This window comes from Adiantum capillus-veneris, chromosome 14 (assembly GCF_014529385.1).
Source record: "Adiantum capillus-veneris isolate H3 chromosome 14, ASM1452938v2, whole genome shotgun sequence".
In the NCBI taxonomy this organism is placed as follows: Eukaryota; Viridiplantae; Streptophyta; class Polypodiopsida; order Polypodiales; family Pteridaceae; genus Adiantum; species Adiantum capillus-veneris.
Window position 1 is genome coordinate 49,697,455 of NC_140944.1, and position 19,401 is coordinate 49,716,855.

The 19,401-nt window shown below is 43.8% G+C and overlaps 1 protein-coding gene across 5 annotated transcripts in view; it reads right to left on the reverse strand.

The window, feature by feature from the left end:
• The window catches only part of LOC147442343 (exportin-4 protein), a 155,687-nt gene that overhangs the window by 70,855 nt on the left and 65,431 nt on the right, over positions 1–19,401 (reverse strand). For all 5 annotated transcript variants that reach the window (XM_086528548.1, XM_086528547.1, XM_086528551.1 and 2 more), the window contains one exon: positions 1,512–1,621. In XM_086528548.1, coding sequence (XP_086384674.1) covers positions 1,512–1,621 — 110 coding nt within the window. The remainder of the gene's footprint in view (positions 1–1,511; positions 1,622–19,401) is intronic.

Below are 19,401 nucleotides of genomic sequence, written 5' to 3' on the forward strand. Positions count from 1 at the left end.
ATTATAGGACTTAACTAACCGCCAGCGTAAGGGCTATGTTCACACTAGCCGGACATGGCTAAAGTGTACGTAGGAATTGTGGATAGTAAGATCAGACTGTTGATTGGCTTCATCTATATGCTCTTAATCATGAAAGTGCAACAGCGATGTTTGGGGCATAGATTGCACATGCCTGCAGTTGAGCATTAATTCTCACTGATTCACGTTGCACATTCGTGAGCAAGACCGTCAATTTTCTTCATGCATATGCTGCTAGTCATGCGAGTACCAAAGTTGAGCTTTGGACACAGATTGCACATGCCTTCCATGCAGTGGAGACTTGGTGTGTCACAGCAATCTCAATATCCTTCAGAAACCGGCTGATAGAATCAACAGCAACCACACTAAAGTGCTTAATAGTGAGTGCGGGCCTTGGAGGGGTTTATATGGCTTTTCCATTGTTGCATGTATAGAACCCTGAGGCTTTTGTGCATCAACAGGGAAGCCTGGATTTCACTTGAATGGATCGCCATCTTGCGGGCACCAACCACTCCCATATTGATAGATTCTATGTCTGCAAATGTCTTTTGTGTAAGCTGAAGAAATTATGACATTTGTGCGATGTAAGTGCAGAATCAGTGGTGATTACTGTTATGTTAGTGAGCAATTGATACAAAACTAGTGAACGCAAATGCAAAATTAGTGAAAATTAGGAGCAACCCTCAACCATAAATCGAACTTTTTTCACACTATCCTGTTGCCGTTCATGGTCTCAGCCCCTTAAAACTTAGGCAGCCAAGCCTGTGCAACCTGCAGGCAGAACAGTCTCTAGTTGGTTCTGGAGCTGCTCACATTTTTGCCACGCCTGTACAACTCCTGTTATCTTTTTTGTTCCTACTCTTCAGCTTGTTTATTAGCATTCTCTTCCTCCTCTTGCTGCTGTTCTTTCATCTTCAGCTTTTTGTCCTACCAATAACAGCTCTAGGCTAACAAGTCTTCAATGCAATTATCCTCAATTAGCTGCTTTTGTTTGTACCTCTTTTCTTGCCTGCATTGCTCTCTTCTATCTGTGTGTGGAACCCATTTTTGTCCATAGGTTACTTTAGTTTGTTCCTTTCTTTCATTGCCTCTTTGTTGCTTTCTTCTAGCTGTGTTTAGAGCACATTTTTTTCTATAGGTTATCCCGATTGAAAATAAGTAACAATCGTTATGAAGTCGTCAGATTCTTGATGAGTTAACAAGCCAGCAGAGCAGTGGATACTTTTCACACAAAGGAACTGCCTACTAATTCATCCGTTATTCCAGCTGAGACATCCACTTGACCTGTTTTCCAGTATGCACATCCACTTGACCTGTTTCCCAGTATGCAAAGGGGGGCTAGACACATGAACAGTTCCTTAAAAAACATACATACGACCAACTTCGGATTCTGCAAAAGGGAAGATGAACAAAAGCACAGATAGAAAAGCATAACCTTATATCAGACAAAACAAGTGCATTCCATTATGACAACAAGCATCAAGGAGTTCAACCTGGCATGTGAAATAGTATCGCTCTGATAAAAGTGTTGCAAGAAGAGCTACCGACTCCCTTGGTGAAGCACGTGCTATCAAAGCAATGGCGCTCAGCCTCTCATCTCTAGCTGCAATGCAATGACAGTGTAAGACTTGGCTCACAAAAGCAATGGTCAGTTTTGTCTACTTTTCATCAGAACAGTGGAAAACGTTTGGAAATCTTTTAGTTTGGACACACAACTAAACACTCTGCACTAACAATCTGATCTCACAAAAGGAACTTATTGGATGCTATAGTGACCTGAACTATTTGTTTTAGTTGGAGTCTCTCTTCACAGCTTCAAGCTTACATAACTTATAACCACTTTGCAGTTGTGGTCAAAGAATATGCAGCACTAAACTGACTCTCAAACAACTCTACAAACTGTCTGATATCCATAAAGTAGCTGGCCTTAAACCATTGTCTGCGCCTGTATGGAATCATAAACAACTTCCCTCGTCCAAGAAGGAACCCTCATGTAAAACCTGCACTCTGAATCTGATCATGGGAGCTCTCTCTAGGCCAAGGGACATGTGACATCCTCCTGATAACTGCAGGAAAAACATTTCAATGCAAAGTGGCCCACTCCTCAACGAGACGTCTGGAAATCTCCATGGACCAACCGCGAAAAACTGGGCAGGAAAAACGAGACATCTGCTGGTGATGCAAGCAGCTAAACCTGGTGAAGAGTCAAACCCCTTTCCCAACTGACGACACCCACTCGCCTACTCACTTCTAATAGTGCCCACTGTGAGAGGCACCTGCAATTGAATCTCCAAGGAATACAAAGCTTGTTGATTTGGCATATCCTGGGTGAACTGAAGCTGATCCTGAACTGCCACCAACTGTTGGTCCTCTCTCTCTCTCTCTCTCTCTCTCTCTCTCTCTCTCTCTCTCTCTCTCTCTCTCAGCGCGAGGGTGAAGGGCTCTCCTACTGAGCGGGGAAGGTCCACTGGCGCAGAGCAGAGGTCTGTTGCAGGTCGCAGGGTACCATACACTACAAGGGTAGCAAGTGCAGGTCACGCACAAGCCACATAGGGTGCAGGGCAGAGGAGACGCACGCAGGGCAAAGGAACTCACACGGGGCAGGAGCCAGGAGGAGCGCAGGAACTACGTGCAGGACAGAGAGCCACGCGCAGGCACAGATTCCAGCCTCTCTCTCTCTATAGCTTTGAACCGCTCTACAAGCCCCTCTACGCGTAGAAAGTTCTGTCCTACGTGCGCCCCAGCACCCCCCTTTTTTTGCATTTATCTACGCGTAGAAAGTCCTTATACCTCCTACGTTAAAGTGTAAAGACTTTTAAGTTTTAAGTTAAACTTTTAAGTTTTGCCCTATTCTCAGTCCCTCACCCTAGTAACCTAGTACCCTACCCCACATTTGTGGCTCGGGTTCGATGGATCCGCCTACTGAAGGGGAAGGGCCGGGTGTAGATAGCTACACCACCCCAAAAAAAAAACAACAGCTACATATAAACAGAGAAACAGAGATACAATACTATCACCAGGATCCTTACAAGTTGGGAAAACCTCCAGGATACATGATGAGCTAATGATGGAGAAGGTCCAGGTGATGCTCAAATCAGAGCTAAACTATATGAGGGATGACATCAGGAAGGAAATGCACACGAGCGCTGAGAGCTACAGGAACTCCATGTATGGAGACATGATGAGAGAACTAAGGAGAGAGATCCGGGGGATACAGAATGAGGAAATTCAGATCTTGAAAACGGAATTACGAAACCTAATCAAGGCCGAAGTAAATGTAACAGAATGCGTTATGCAAAAGAAGCTCGATGAGGCAGTAGCAAGTTTTGAAGCATGGAGAACAAGTATGGAAAAGCACATGGGGGAAAAGGATGCACTAATCGAGGAGCTAAAAGGAGAACTTGCGGCTTGCAAATCTGCAACTAAGGAGAAGGGAGACGACCAACCTTTGGTGTTGAAGGAGCTCGAGGAGACTTTAATGCCAGAACGGCCAACTCTCAAGCAGTATTCTATGATACTTCTGAGGAAATGCTCAGAGAAGTGGATTTATCACAGAGGGGGCTTACTAGAAACTCACAGGATAAAGAACACACTGAATATGGAAGACATCTCATGGAGATGGCAACTATACATGGTTTGGCCATACTTAATGGTCTAGAGAATTTCCCTCTATTTGGGGGATTCACATGCTTCCCGCACGGGCATGGGGCCAGTACAGTGGATTATGTCATGAATTCACCAAGCTTTACTTCTAGTATCGAGGACTTTAAGGTGGGACCCAGACCGGTTGGGATTGCAGTGGATCATGCTCTCTTGACCTTATCAATCTCCTTCCAATACAATGCCTCTCAAGTACAAAGGAAGAAGACAAACAAGATATACTTTCACGCCAGAGACTGATTCAGTCTATGTGGAAAAGATCTATAATAGGATGTGGGCAGCCAAGCCAGTATATACTGTAGAGGAGATTATTTCTCAGTTAACAGAGATAAATACATGGAGCAGCACAAGAGGCATACCCACATACTCAACCTGATCAGAAGAGAGGATCTGGGAACATGCCTCAAAACAGTTGGTATGACGAGGAATGCAGAGAGACGAGAACCCATGTCCAGAAAGAGCTTACACTTGGGATCATCACATATAAGCAGTCTCGGATTGCTCTTCGGCGTATAGTACGTCACAAGAAAAGGGCATTTCAGCCAAACTGGAGAAGGATTTATATCAGCTCTTCTTAAGTCAGGACTCACATGAGGCCTGGCATTTATTTCACGAGCACTCACCGCCTCCAACAATTTCTTATCCTGAGATTTGGGGTCAATATGTAACATCATTATATATGGTATCTGGACAGCCTCCATTACCAGATCCGCTAGAGCCATGCCCTGCTACTAGTACTTTCTTTACTACGGAAATGGTGAAAAAAGCCATTGAAAAGATGAGGACAAGAAGAGCATATGATCATGATGGTTTAGTAGCAGAACATCTGATCCATGCTAGGGATCTACTTTCAGAAGTCCTTGCTCGTCTCTTTAATCGGGTCATGTGTGAAGGATTACCTGAATCTTGGAAATTATCTACTATCGTACCTATTTTCAAGTCAAGGGATCCTATGATACCCAGGAACTACCGTACCATTATGGTAGGTCACACATTGACCCGACTGTACGCATCCATTCTTGAACAAAAATTGAGTAGATGGCCAGAGAATGAGGGCATAAGGGCAACAGGACAAGCTGGATTCAGGAGGGGTTATTCCACTTTAGATCATATTCTTACGCTCAGAGCCATTATTGAGGAAGGAAGAGCAAGCGGGAGAAGGATGTATTGTTGCTTTGTGGATTTTCGGAAAGCTTTTGATACAGTACCAAGGGCCAGATTGATGCGCATGATGCAAGAGTTAGGGGTCCCCAAAGAGATTATTTGGGGGATCATGGCCTTATACGGGTCAGTAATTGGCTATGTACGTACTCCAGAAGGGGATTCCGACATTGTTCATTCCACCGTTGGAGTAAAGCAGGGATGCCCACTATCCCCTACTTTATTTGGTATGTACATAGATGAGGTATCAGATTACATTGATAGAGAGGGTGACAGGGGTGCTCAACTTGCAGGGTCATGGATCCCTTTGTTGTTGTATGCAGATGATATTGTATTGATAGCAGAATCACCAGATCGAATGCAGAGGCAGCTAGATGCATTACATAAATTCGCGGAGGACAGTGGACTATCGGTAAACTTGGGTAAAACCAAAGTTATGGTGTTTAACACCACACCGCAATGGGTTAGGAGATCGGCACCTACATTTACATATGGCCAGGATACAGTGGAGTAAACAGATGCATACACATACCTTGGTGTGGTATTTGCAGGACCGAAGTTTACTCTTAAGAAAGCAACGGATGCTAGATTGTCCAGAGCCTCTGCGGTCTTGGGAGGGTTGGAGAGGATGTGTTCACAAGTGCAGTTTCAGGAACCACGAACAAAACTTTGCCTCTTTGATACTGTGGTGGATTCGGCTATGCTTTATGGGGTCCAGATTTGGGGACCATCTGTGGATCAGGATAATTGGAAGTCAATGGAGAGACCTTTGGTATCTATGATTACCCGAATGATTAGAGCCAAGGCCTTCGTACCACACGCGATTACCCGAGCGGAACTAGCTACCCCTCCGATAGAAATTGAAGCTCTTACCAAATCAGTGTACTTTATACATGGTTTGTGGGATACAAATAATTGCCGATATAATAGACTGGCCCTCGAATTCTCTCGAGAATTAGCAATGAAAGGGGATACATCATGCTGGTATGCGCAACTGTCCTCGTGGTTTCAAAGACACGGGTTCAGTATGGAAAGATTACCCCCCTTTCAATACTCTCTTGAGGCTCCATCACTCGCAATTACACGAACGGAGATTAATAAAATCATCCGTCAGGATCTTATACAGTTGGATACTAAGAGGACATGGGTAGACCCTACACAAGAATTGGGCACGAAGATGGCCGACTACAAAGAAAACTTCCCACAGCTATCTGAGGATGGATTTGTGATTCGCCCGAGCTACATGGATACCCACCTGTCTTATGGTTTGAGATGTGCTGTTGGTCGGATTCGTACATCCTCACACCAGCTGTAAATTGAATTTGGCAGATTTAGGGGAATCCCACCTTAGAGCAGAATTTGCAAGTTATGCATAATGGAGCCGGAGACAGAATTACACTACATATGCCATTGCACCGTATACTATGAGATACGTGAGCGTTTCCATTGCCTATTTAAAGAAGGCTTTGGACCTCTAGATAGAGTCATGCAATACCAAGATCAAAGATGCTTAGGCTTGTACCTACTGGAACTACATCGGCACATGGATAATCTAATGAGAAGACAAAGAGCACTACAGCCTCAGAGGCAGATCACAGATTTCTTCGGATCGAGAGAAGCAGGAGTGGAAGGAGAAGCAAGAGGCCAGCAGCCAGCACAAAGGAGTACCCACATTCATACCAAAGGCACCCTCATTGACAGGGCGATTGAGCTTAGGAAATCGAGACGACCACGACCGAGATGCAGAAGCACACTTCACCGGAGGACACTACAACAAAGGATTAGAAGCATTCTAGCCAGACACCCAAAATGCTCCTAAGAAGTATATTTAATACTTTGTATTTAGTTTTCACATTTATTTTCACACTTTCACACTTAATACTTTAGTACTAAGGTACCCAGACATTGTAACAGATTCACCACTTTTGTATCAGTTTGGTCTCATAGGTCATTCTGGCCTTTTGCAGACGTTCATATAACATTTCATATCTCTCTCTCTCTCTCTCTCTCTCTCTCTCTCTCTCTCTCTCTCTCTCTCTCTCTCTCTCTCTCTCTCTCTCTCTCTCTCTCTCTCTCTCTCTCTCTCTCTCTCTCTCTCTCTCTCTCTCTCTCTCTCTCTCTATGACGTTAAAACTCTCTTCTTCTCGGGTGTGTGCATGTGTGCGGTAATAAAAAGAGGAAAATGGTATAACCTTTCTATCACCCAATTGGTTATGCCATTTCCCTCTTGAATAACAGGTCTTGAGTTCAACTCCTCGTCGGCTAGATCTTTAAGGTCTCTTGGGATAGTTTCCTACGACGTTAAAAGTCTCTTCTTCTTCGTCTTCTTCTTCTTCTCTCTCTCTCTCTCTCTCTCTCTCTCTCTCTCTCTCTCTCTCTCTCTCTCTCTCTCTCTCTCTCTCCATGCAGGCAAGCATCCTCCCTCTGAACCCTGGATTCACTGGGCGCTCAGACCTAGGGAATCCGGTCGACTGTAATCACCAGCCATTACAAGTTACATGATATTACCCCCTACAAAGAGTTATTGTCCTTTTAAAAAAAAAGAAACAAGGGAAATTTTTTGGAAATTGCACTACGGCATTCCCAAGTGGTTTGTCTATCACGATATCCTAGAATCCTCTCAGGTTCGTGGGGTGTCTTTGGAAGCTTTATCAAGTCCACCAAAATCTTTGGGGAAACTACGTTCTCATACCCTGGATTGATTTCTTCAAATTGCTAGCATGGAAGACAAGATGTACTTGAGAACTCTCCAGTAACTTTAGTTTATATACTACGTACCCAATTTTCTTAAGGATTCTGATTCCTGAAAGGACCATAGTATCTAAGAGAAAGTTTGTCGCACCTCTCTCTCTCTCTCTCTCTCTCTCTCTCTCTCTCTCTCTGCTTTCCCTCGGACTGCTTTGGGACCTCCTGTCGATTCTAATCTGCTAGCCTCTCCTCAGGAGGTCCGCCTGGGGGCTACTCTGCCTCATCCAACCTCTGCCTCACTACTAACTACTCGTATGTAGACAAGGATTCCATATTGCTCTGCAAAACAAGCTCGTAAATCTGGGGTCTCTATCTGACACTAAAGATTTAGGCATGCCACGTAATCAAAAAATGAACAGCTTGGCCAAATGATTGGTTTTCCCCCACATAGTACCCTACAGTTCTATTTTAGCTTTTATGCTTTCAGTTTCAGCCCTCTTAGTAACTTTAGTTTCCTCTAGACACTTTATCAGATTCTCCCGAGCTGTAACATTTTGGGTCTCATAGGTCATTTTGGCCTTTTGCAGACGTTTAATATAGCATTTCATTTCATTTCATCTCTCTCTCTCTCTCTCTCTCTCTCTCTCTCTCTCTCTCTCTCTCTCTCTCTCTCTCTCTCTCTCCCCACACACACACACATGCTGTCATGCGTGCCATCTGAGCTCTCTCTCACACATAGATGCGTGCCATCTGAGCACTGCGTACTTACTTTCAAGGACAAGGAAGAGCGGATCAAATTGCTACGCAAATCACATCTCCTCAAGGGAACAAAGATCTGGATCATTGAGGAGCTTACTCCAAATCAACTCAAGCTTAAAAAAAGTAAACTCAAGAAGATGCACGAAGTCCGCAAGCAAGGTAAATGGGCGATCTACCTTGGAGGCAAAACCATTATTCAGGAGTTTCGAACTCCTAGAGTGGCTCCCCCTCCCACTTGACTCCCATTAGGTTTTGTTTTCTGTTCTTTACCAAGTCTACGGACCCTCGGTCCTTAATTGATATGTATCTCATTGCCTCCACTTGGCAAAAACCGTTGTATTGCTTTTGTACCCGGTTCCATAGGTCATATCTGACCTCCATGGACGATCATCCAGCCTATCTGTCTATCTATCTGTCTCTTTCTCCTTTTTTTTTTTCTTTTTTTTTAAAAAGAAAAGGGGCTATGTACGTAAGAGACCTCGGGAGATGCTCAATGGTCTATCTCCCAGAGAAAGTACAAAATAGGAGTGACACTATGTAGGCTATGTAAACATCAAGGTGGTCTGTACAATGAATGTAGAATGAACCATTGTGGGGGTGCATAATGATGAGCACGCGGCGGTGTGTGCAAGTGAAAGAGCACGCGAGGAAGTGCAGTGTGTGTGCAGAGAGAGGAGGTGAAGAGAAGTAGGAGAGGAAGCGCTAGCAGAAGAAGAGGGAGAGAGAGAGAGAGAGAGCTCACGTTTTTAGGGAAAACTGAATAAGTGAGTTTTGGGTTTTCCCACTTTTATTATAAGTGACCTTTAAAAAATGTGTCCAGGTTCAATATGAACCTGGACAAAGTATAAAAATGTACAAAAAGGGGTTATTTAGGCCTTTAACCCAACAACCTCCCACTTAAAGGCATAAATGGCGCCTTTAAGCTACGTGATTCCCACCTTCTCTATGCATAGATGATGTTGTGCTTTGGGTAAGCACTTAGTGAGAGCATCGGCTGGACTTTGTGATGTATGGACCTTAACCAATGTAATAAGGCCATCCTCAAGCACTTCTCGTATGAAGTGATACCGCACATCAATATGCTTTGTGCGTGCATGAAACATGGCGTTCTTTGCCAAACATATGGCACTCTGGCTATCACAACCAAGCATAGGTGCCTTGGCAGGCAAACCAAACTCACTGCATAGGCGTGCTAACCAAATAGCTTCTTTGGAAGCCTCAGTGGCTGAAATATATTCAGCCTCTGTCGTAGACAATGCAACAATCTTTTGCAATCTAGAACACCATGAAACAGCACCTCCCGCAAGAGTAAATACATAGCCACTTGTAGATTTCCGTGTATCCACATCACCAGCCATGTCAAAGTCACAAAATCCCTTCAACTCCATTGGTCCTTTACCATAGCAGAGGCATTTGTTTTTAGTCCCTTTCAAGTACCTCATAATGGACTTCATTGCATCCCAATGCAACCTGCCTGGATTAGCCATAAACCGGCTCACAACTCCCACTGCATGGGCTATGTCAGGCCTAGTAGCAACCATAGCATACATAAGTGAACCACAAGCTGAAGCATAAGGCACACTTTGCATGTCATTGGCTTCTTCCTTTGACTTGGGACAATCATCCTTGGAAATTTTAACATATGGCTGTAATGGCACACCAAGAGGCTTTGCTTCAGCCATGTTAAATCTGTCCAGCACCTTTTCAATGTACTTTTCTTGCGACAAATACAATAGGCGCTTGTCTCTTTGCCGTGTAACACGCACTCCAAGTATATGTTCAGCTGCCCCAAGGTCTTTCATTGAAAACGCAGATTTCAGCTTCCCTTTAAGAGCATCAACAATGCTTCTTTTCTTTGCAGCTATCAATATATCGTCTACATAGAGCACAAGAATAATAGGGCTGCCATCCTCATCACGTTTGGTATACAAACAATGGTCTGCATGGCTTCTTTTGTAACCATGTTTAAGCATGAAGCGATCAAACTTCTTATACCACTGTCTACATGATTGTTTCAGCCCATACAAGCTTCTATTGAGCATACATACCAAATGTTCCTTGACAGGGATGACAAAACCCTCGGGTTGCTTCATGTAAAGCTCTTCTTCCACATCACCATGCAAGAAAGCAGTATGTACATCCATTTGGTCCATTTCCAAATCAAGAGCAGCCACTATGGCAAACAGTACACGCAAAGTGGTCATCTTCACAACAGGAGAGAACACCTCCTGAAAGTCTATGCCCTTGGTTTGAACATATCCCTTTGCCACAAGCCTTGCCTTATACTTGGGTTTTGCATCAACAGTCTTGATTTTATACACCCATTTGTTAGGAATAGCCTTCCTTCCTTTGGGCAATTCAACCAAATCCCAAGTATGATTAGCATGCAAAGCTTTAATCTCTTCCTACATAGCAAGCTCCCACTTGTCGCTGTGCTCACATGTCTTTGCCTCTTTATACGTAAGAGGCTCTCCCTCATCTATCAACATAATGTAATGCAAAGAGGGGTCATATCGACTCACAGGCCGTTTTTGATGAGTAGACCGCCTCACCCAATGATCCACATTATCAAGCAATGGGTTTACATCAGGTGGCACGACAAAATCATCAACAATGGACTGCTGTACATCATTTTCAGCACCATTTTCAGCATTGTTTCTTGGCTGCAAATGCCCTTCAGGAGTCTCAATTTGCTGTCCAACATCATCTGGCTCAAACACCACTGGATCATCTACATTTTCAGCCATTTGTGGTGCATCCTGAGGGTCAAAAATAGGCCTAACAGGTGGTTGGTCATGCTGAAATTTCACCCTTTTATGGTCATGCTTTGAGGCACAATTGTTTTGAAGCAGCCTTGCCTCATTAAAAACAACATCCCGGCTGCGCACAACCCTTTTGAGCTGAGGTAACGAAATCCTGTAACCCATTTCGCCTTCTTCACCATATCCCATGAAGAGGCCTTTAATGGACTTCGCATCTAGTTTACTCCTCAACTCCGGTCTTACATGCACAAAAGCTTCGCAACCAAAAATGCGTAAGTGATCATATGAAGCAGGCTTGCCAGACCAAACCTCTTCAGGGATGTCACCTTTCAAAGACATGTGAGGGAATCGATTGCATATATGCACTGCAGTTTTCAAAGCTTCTCCCCAAAATCCATGAGAGAGATTAGCTGTGGACAGCATGCATCTCACCCTCTCACAAAGTGTCCTATTGAATCTTTCAGCCACACCATTAGAAGAGGGGCTGTATGGTCCAGTAAGCTCCCTCTTAATGCCCAAATTTTCACAAAACTTGTTAAATTCAGCACTTGTGTACTCCCCCCCATTGTCTGTACGCAAGCATTTTAGCTTTCTACCAATTTGGGTGGTCACAAATGCATGAAATCTCTTAAACGCAGCAAAGGCTTCATCCTTAGACTTAAGGAAATAAACCCAAATTTTCCTAGAATGATCATCAACAAAGGAGACAAAATAATATGCACCACCCAAAGACTTAGTAGGCATGCTACATACATCGGAATGTACAAGATCAAGCACACAAGATTTACGAGAGACACCAGAGTAATAAGAACGCTTTACTTGCTTGCCATATTGACATTCATTACAAAAGTCAAGCTTTGTGCCTTTAGCATCAAGTTTGTTCAAAGTACAAAGCTTAGAAAGGCCCTTTTGGCTCATATGGCGAAGCCTCTTGTGCCACAACTCCATGTGAGAGTTAATTTCAGCCAATGCAATAAACTTGCCCAACACGGCCTTTCCATGCATGCAGTAAAGTGTCCCTTTCTTTGTGCCCTTTACAATCAGCCTTGAGCCTTTAGTCATTTTCCATGACCCTCTCTCAAACAAGATGCTATAACCATGCATATCCATCTGACCAACAGAAAGCAGACTCTTCTTGATTCCCGGCACATATCGAACATCATGCAAGACAAGCTCATTTGTGCTATCTATGGAGAGATGCACAGTGCCAATACCCTCAATGGAACATGCATGATTGTTTCCAAGGTATACATGGCCACGCTTGCCCGCATCAAAAGTAGAGAAACACTCCTTGATAGGAGTCACATGAAATGAAGCACCGGAATCAACAATCCAAGTCTGGGACAATGCATCATTCATAGTTAACAAAGCATCAATAAGATCACTCTTAGTGATCTGCATGTCCTGTGTATGAACATAGAGAGAGGCATCAAACTCATGAGCATCATCAGCTGACAAAGTAGCACATAGGATGTCCTCTACATCTGACAACTCCTCAATAACAACACTAGAGGCCTGTGTATGAACATAGAGAGAGGCATCAAACTCATGAGCATCATCAGCTGACAAAGTAGCACATAGGATGTCCTCTACATCTGACAACTCCTCAATAACAACACTAGAGGCCACATTGGCCTTCTCCTTGTCCTTAGAGCTGTCCTGTGCATCTGTCTTGACTTCTTTCTTCTCTTTCTTTTTGTCTCCGCCATTCTTCTTTCTTTCTAACTCTACCTTATAATACCTGCAATCGGGCTTCTTGTGACCTTTCCTACCACATTGATAGCATGTCACATCACCCTTGCCTTTGCTGGCATTTCCCCTTTCCTTGTTCTTACTCTTACTCCTCTGTGCATAGTTATTCTTCTTCTCTGTCCTGCCTCTAACGATGTTGGTTGAGCTGCCTCCCTCTCCACCTGCTTTCCTCTTGATTTCCTCATTGAGAATAGAACCCCTAACACCATCAAAGGTCGGATTGGGGTTATTAGACAGTGAAACCACCAATGTCTCCCAAGAATCAGGTAGGGTCATAAGTAAGAAGATAGCTTTCAGCTTATAATCAAAGGGAGGCATGACTGAATCCTGCAACTGCGACAAAGTACCTGTAAACGACGACAAGTGCTCTGCAGCGCTCTTTGACTCATCCAATTGCATGCCAACAAGTTTTCGCATCAAATGCACTTGATTGACCGGCGTTGTATTTTCATACGTTGCCTTTAACTTTGCCCACAAACTAAAAGCAGTCATAAGACCTTTGAGATCTACCAAGATCTCGTCAGAAACGGCCATCTTTATGTAAGTAATGGCCTTCTTGTTCAAAGTGGCCCATGCATCATCAGACATGTCCTGTGGCTTGTGTTCCTCTAATACCCTGTCACAGTCTTCAAGGAAGAGAATTCCTTGAATTCTGTCCTTCCATAGGTCAAAACCTGTACCTTTGAAGCGCCGGATCTCAAAGAGATTCTTTACGTCCGAGGAGGATGACGCCATAGGTGCACAAAAGGAAAGCTAACTTGCTGAAATTTTGGGCAAAACGCACCAAAAACGAAGTACAGCCTCACAGGAGTGTGTACAACAACTCCAAATAGTTACAAGAGCAATTCGAGGCAAAACGGGTCAGTTTAGGCACAAAAATCGAGTTCTGAATTTTCTGCGCAAAAAATTTCAGCGAGCTAATTTGTGCCCAAAAACAACAATTTTGGTTTTTTTTACCCTCACACGACATACATAAAGCTAAAACACAGCCTTTAGAAGCATGTATGAGCAAAAGCCCCAATTTGTTGCATCAATTTTGCATGAAATTGGCCCACAGATGATCATACATAGGCAAGACGAGGTCAATGTGCATAAATTAGAGCGATTTGCACTTTCCCCATTGTATATACATCGAAATACACTTGCAAAAAACCTGCGCAAACCTGAAATTTGTTGGAAACACCTGTTTTGACGACCTGTTTTCGGCAATTTCAGTGTTTTCGGGCAGTGGGGACCGAGGGAATGCGAACCCACACCTTAATACATGCTTTGCAATACCTGAGTTTTGCTGTAATGACCTGTAATTTGCTGATTTTTACCTGTTTTCAGCCTGTTTTAGGTCAAAAGTGCAAGCCCGGGGGCCCACTTGTGTCCGGGGACGATCCCTTGGCGATGAAACGGCAACTCTTCGCGTCAAAGTTGATCCTCTTGGCTGAAAATCAGCATTTGCAGGTTTTGGGCCAAACCCTAAATGGGCTCTGATACCAGTTGATGAGCACGCGGCGGTGTGTGCAAGTGAAAGAGCACGCGAGGAAGTGCAGTGTGTGTGCAGAGAGAGGAGGCGAAGAGCAGTAGGAGAGGAAGCGCTAGCAGAAGAAGAGGGAGAGAGAGAGAGCTCACGTTTTGAGGAAAACTCAATAAGTGAGTTTTGGGTTTTCCCACTTTTATTATAAGTGACCTTTAAAAAGTGTGTCCAGGTTCATATTGAACCTGGACAAAGTATAAAAATGTACAAAAAGGAGTTATTTAGGCCTTTAACCCAACACATAATGCCATGTGATGTGGCCTATATCGCGACGGAAAAAACTGACCACCGTTGTCGTGCCGCTCCGCTTCCATGATAGGAAAAAGAATTAAAGGATGTAAATTAGGTTTATTTGAGGACTATAAGTTTATTGAGCAATGGTCAAGGTTTGATAACAAGCAAGCTCAATGTTGATATGTATGTTGAATATGGAGCTTGGTAATGCTTTGGCCGATAAGTGTGCCTAATATAGTGCTTTAGCATTGACCTGGTTGATATGTAATCAATGGTGGTGCCCTTACAGAAGCACATTGAGTTATTGATGAACTCTGCTCAAAGTGTCGTTTATTGGAAACCATTGATTACAGGATATGCCCATTATGGCTGCGGCAGGGGTTTTGTGGGCAATGTTAACCAAATGTGAAGGAAGGCCTTTCGCCAAATGCAATCACCTATACTTGCATCTTGAAGGCATGTTCACCTATACTTGCATCTTGAAGGCATGTGGCACCATCCAAGACTCTGATATGGGCAACAAAATTCACGATGATATTGTTAGTCAAGGGTTGTTGCAAAATGATGCTTTGCTTGATGGATCCAAATGCAATCATCTATGTTTGCATTTTGGCATTATACGAGATGATGATGTGGATAATCAAATTCACAATGATATTGTCGGTTAGGGGCTATTGAAATCGGAATTTGTGCAAGACAATGTCCTGGCCGATATATATGCTAAATGTCGTGCCTTTACGAGCCCAAAGGAGAGCCGCCCAAGGGAATGGGATCAATGGCCGCCCAAAGCAAAGGGGTGGCCGCCCATTTAAAAAAGGAGGGTTTTAAACTGAATGGGAGAAAAAAATAAGGGAGGCCATGGCAAAGACAGCGAGCAGGGAGAGAAGAAGCAATCGCGAGACTTATAGTGGCCTCTGTGCTCCTTGGTTGGCGACGTGCAAGAAGAGAAGGATGACAAGCAAGCAAAGGCAATCAACTTTGAAGCTATTCGCGCCAGTTTTGGTGTTGGTCCCAGAGCCCAACTGCCACGTCATCAGCGCGCCTTTTCACGGCGGTGTGACAGCCAAAAAGACGAGCCTCAAAGTAGGAGTTAAGTGGGGGGATAATTAGAGAGGAGAATAAACGGGTTGCAGGAACGAAGGAGAGAGGGGTTAGGGTAGAAGCAAGGGAAATAGGAGGACAAAGGGAAGGAGGCTAAGGCAGAGAAGATCTTTCTCCTTCTCTCGACTAAGGGTAAGAAAAAAAGAAAAGAAAAAGATAAGCATAAATGAAAAGAGAAGATAAGGATAAGTGAGTAAGTAACTTGTTGAAGAAGTTTTAAAAAGCAAGATGAGTTATCAAGATAAGTAGAAAGAACTTATCGATAAAGATGATAAGCTATCAAAATAAGTGAAGGCACTTATCTATAATGTGCATAAAAAGAGGGCTTCTCTTCTCATTTTACAATTCTCTCCTTCAATTCTCAAGGTGCAAACTTGAGAGTAATCTTCAGGAAGCCATAGCTGAGACTCTTTCACACACACACTTCTACACACACAACCCTCTCCAAGAGAATCCATAGCCAAAACCCTAATCAAGTTTGTCAAAAATATATCTTCTTTTTCACATTACACTCTCCCTATCCTTTCTACTAGCCTCAAGCTTTTCTTAGCTTGAATCTCATTTATTTCATTCCTTTCTCTCAATCCAAGCAGCAAAATTGGTGTCTTCAAGAGAGGGTGAAGAGGGAGAGAGCCGACTACATCCAAAGCAAGGAGAAGACGAATTCCGTTTCATAAAGCATATAGCAAAATACTGTCAACCCATCAGTATCCCTGAAACCCAAAGGGGACATCAGTGACCTTATTCAATCGAGGTAATTCGTTGACAAAGGAACGAAGTGACTCCCCTCTTCTGCAAACCCGCTGCACCAGCTTCATCCTTAGTGAGTTCGGGGTTCTATCGGAGTAGACTATGCTAAACCGAATGCTTCAAGGTAAAGTTCCAAAATCTGAGGAGTATCTACTAGGTCCTCCTCCTCCATCCACTTCGCATCTAATGCAAGATAGTTCTTGAATTTAACCAAGAACCTCCAAATCACTTTACCTTTCATCTTTCTTTCCTTGTGTGCCAAAATCTGTTCAGGAATGAGTATCTCCTCGCTCTCTTCCACTTTGGGTTGCTCATCAGGCTCCCCATCAATTGGCACCTCACCTTTAAAAGGTTTCAAGAGACTCACATGGAGTGTATTGAAGTATCGGGCAGCTTGAGTCGAAAGGAGACATCATTTATCTTTTTTTTAATCTGGAAAGGGCCATAATACCTCATGCTAAGCTATGGAAAAAGCCGCTCCTTTCCCTTTCGTTTCCTTAGGCGTGCCTTCTCAAAGCGTAAGAGCACCCAATCGTCTTCTTTTAATTTCAAGTCTCGTCGATGTCGGTCTGCTGCCTTCTTATGTCGTTCTTGAGATTTCTCTAAAGCCTCCCGGACCTTGGCAAAAGCAGTGTCCAAGTCCCTCATGTACTAGTCGGCTTGAGATTTCTCTAAAGCCTCCCGGACCTTGGCAAAAGCAATGTCCAAGTCCCTCGTGTACTGGTCGGCTTGAGATTTCTCTAAAGCCTCCCGAACCTTGGCAAAAGCAGTGTCCAAGTCCCTTGTGTATTGGTCGGCTTCAAAAATCTTGTCTTTAGTACTGAGGAAGGGTAGAACTTTCTGAGCACCTTCAATTATCTCAAACAGCGTCTTCCCCGTCAAAGAGTGAACTCTGTTATTGTAGGCAAATTCCACCAAAGGCAAAAAAAATTCCCATTGAGTCTTCTGATCTGAGATGTAAGCCTTCAATAAATCCCGATTAACTGAATTTGCAATCTCAGATTGCTCATCTGTCTGCGGGTGGAATGATGACGAGAACTGCAACCGCGTGCCAATGTTCTCCCAAATAGCCCTCCATAACAAACTCGTGAATCACGGATTTCTGTCAGAGACTATCGTCTCGGGCATGCCATGTAATCGAAATATCTGTGCAATGAACAGTCTCGTTAAACTGTTTTCTTCACCGGAATGAAGTGAGCTTGCTTGCTAAATCTGTCAACGACACTCCAAATGCCATCGTGCCTACTCTGTGTCTTCGGAAGATCAAAGATGTAATCCATTGCAATACTTTTCCAGGGGCAAGTGAGAATGGGTAAAGGCTCTACTAATCCGTGTGCCTTATGCCTATCAAACTTGACCTACTGGCATACTAAACAACTGCGAACAAAGTCGTCCACATCCTTCTGGAATCGCAGGCAAAAGAAATAACGCTCGACACCTTTCAAGGTGGTGTCGATGCCGCGGTGACCCGTAAAAGGTGGACAATGGCACTCAGTCAAAACCTTTTCCCTCCACGGCTGTGTAACACACAACATTGTTTTCTTCATCAAGTAGCCATCTCGTATGGAATATTCTGGCACTATTTTCCTATTCTGTATCCGAGTGAAAACATCGGAAAAATCCGAACCGGTGGCTTACTGATCAACCATATCCTCAAAGCTTCTATGATGGATCGCAAAAATAGCCAAGACGAGGGGCTTCTGAGACAAAGCATCTGCCACTAAGTTTTTGTTACCATATACATGTGGTAGTGATGTGTGTGAAAACAATAGGACCGTCGGGGCATTTTATTTTTTTTCCCTCTTTAGGAGGTTTTTTCCTTGTGCATTGTATATACGCCCATCACTCTAGGGCTATCTATCTTTCCATTACACACTAAGTAACACACTCTCTATGGTGTGCCTTGAGCTTCCTTCGTCTTCTCCAAGTTGTGTGCGTTTCTCTGCAACCCTAATTCCAACAATTGGTATTAGAGCAGGTTGCGTCCTCCCGGGCTTAGTCGCCAGCTGCTCGAGTACACGCCTGCTCACTTTCTCCGATTTCAGTGAGCTTTGGTGAGCATTCGCAGGTTGACAAATATTTCGGGCTCATTTCGGCCTCAAATTTTTTATTTGGGCTCATTTCGGCCTCCGTTTCCACAACAGGCAGTACTGCACAGGCTATTTCGTCATTTTGAGCAGAATTTCTGTCAGGGCCCTCTCTCGAGTCCGTCCCTCATGGGAATTCAATCACTTGTGCCAACAATGTCTCTTATCCAGTTCAGGGAGTTGGAAAGATTGTGCTTACTGCTGCAAATGGCAGTTCCTTCACGCTTGTTGATGCACTTTATGTACCTGGGATCAAGAAGAATCTCTTGTCTGTATCCGCACTTGCTAGACCTGGACTTGTAGTCAAATTTGTGGATGACAGATGTACAGTTCATGATCTCAGTTTTGGTGATGAAATTGTTGCATGTGGCCTTTTGTGCCGTAAGTTGTATAAGCTCACTTTGTATGACAAGTGTGGACAAAATTTTGCAAATGCTGTTACAGATTCAAGGGCTATTTCACATGCAAAACTTTGGAATGCACGTTTTGGTCATCTGAATTTTGTCAGTTTGCTGCGTTTGCAAAAATCTGATATGGTTGCTTCTTTGCCGCCTCTTGAAGCACCTATCAAACATGTTTGTGAAGGCTGTATTCTGGGTAAAATGCAGCGTTCTAAGTTTCCAAAGGATGGTTCAATTAGGGCCACATGCACGTTGCAGCTTGTGCATAGTGATGTTTGTGGGCCCATGCAAACTCCGTCCTTGGGCAATTACCTATACTTCGTGACTTTCATTGATGATTACTCCAGGCATGCATGGGTATTTCCGCTTAAAGCGAAGTCCGAAGCTTTTATGTGCTTCAAACAATTTCTGGCTATGGCTGAAAATGTCTCGAAATGTACTATGGGCACCCTCCGTTTCGATCGAGGGGGGGAGTATATGTCTCATGAATTCAATGAGACCAT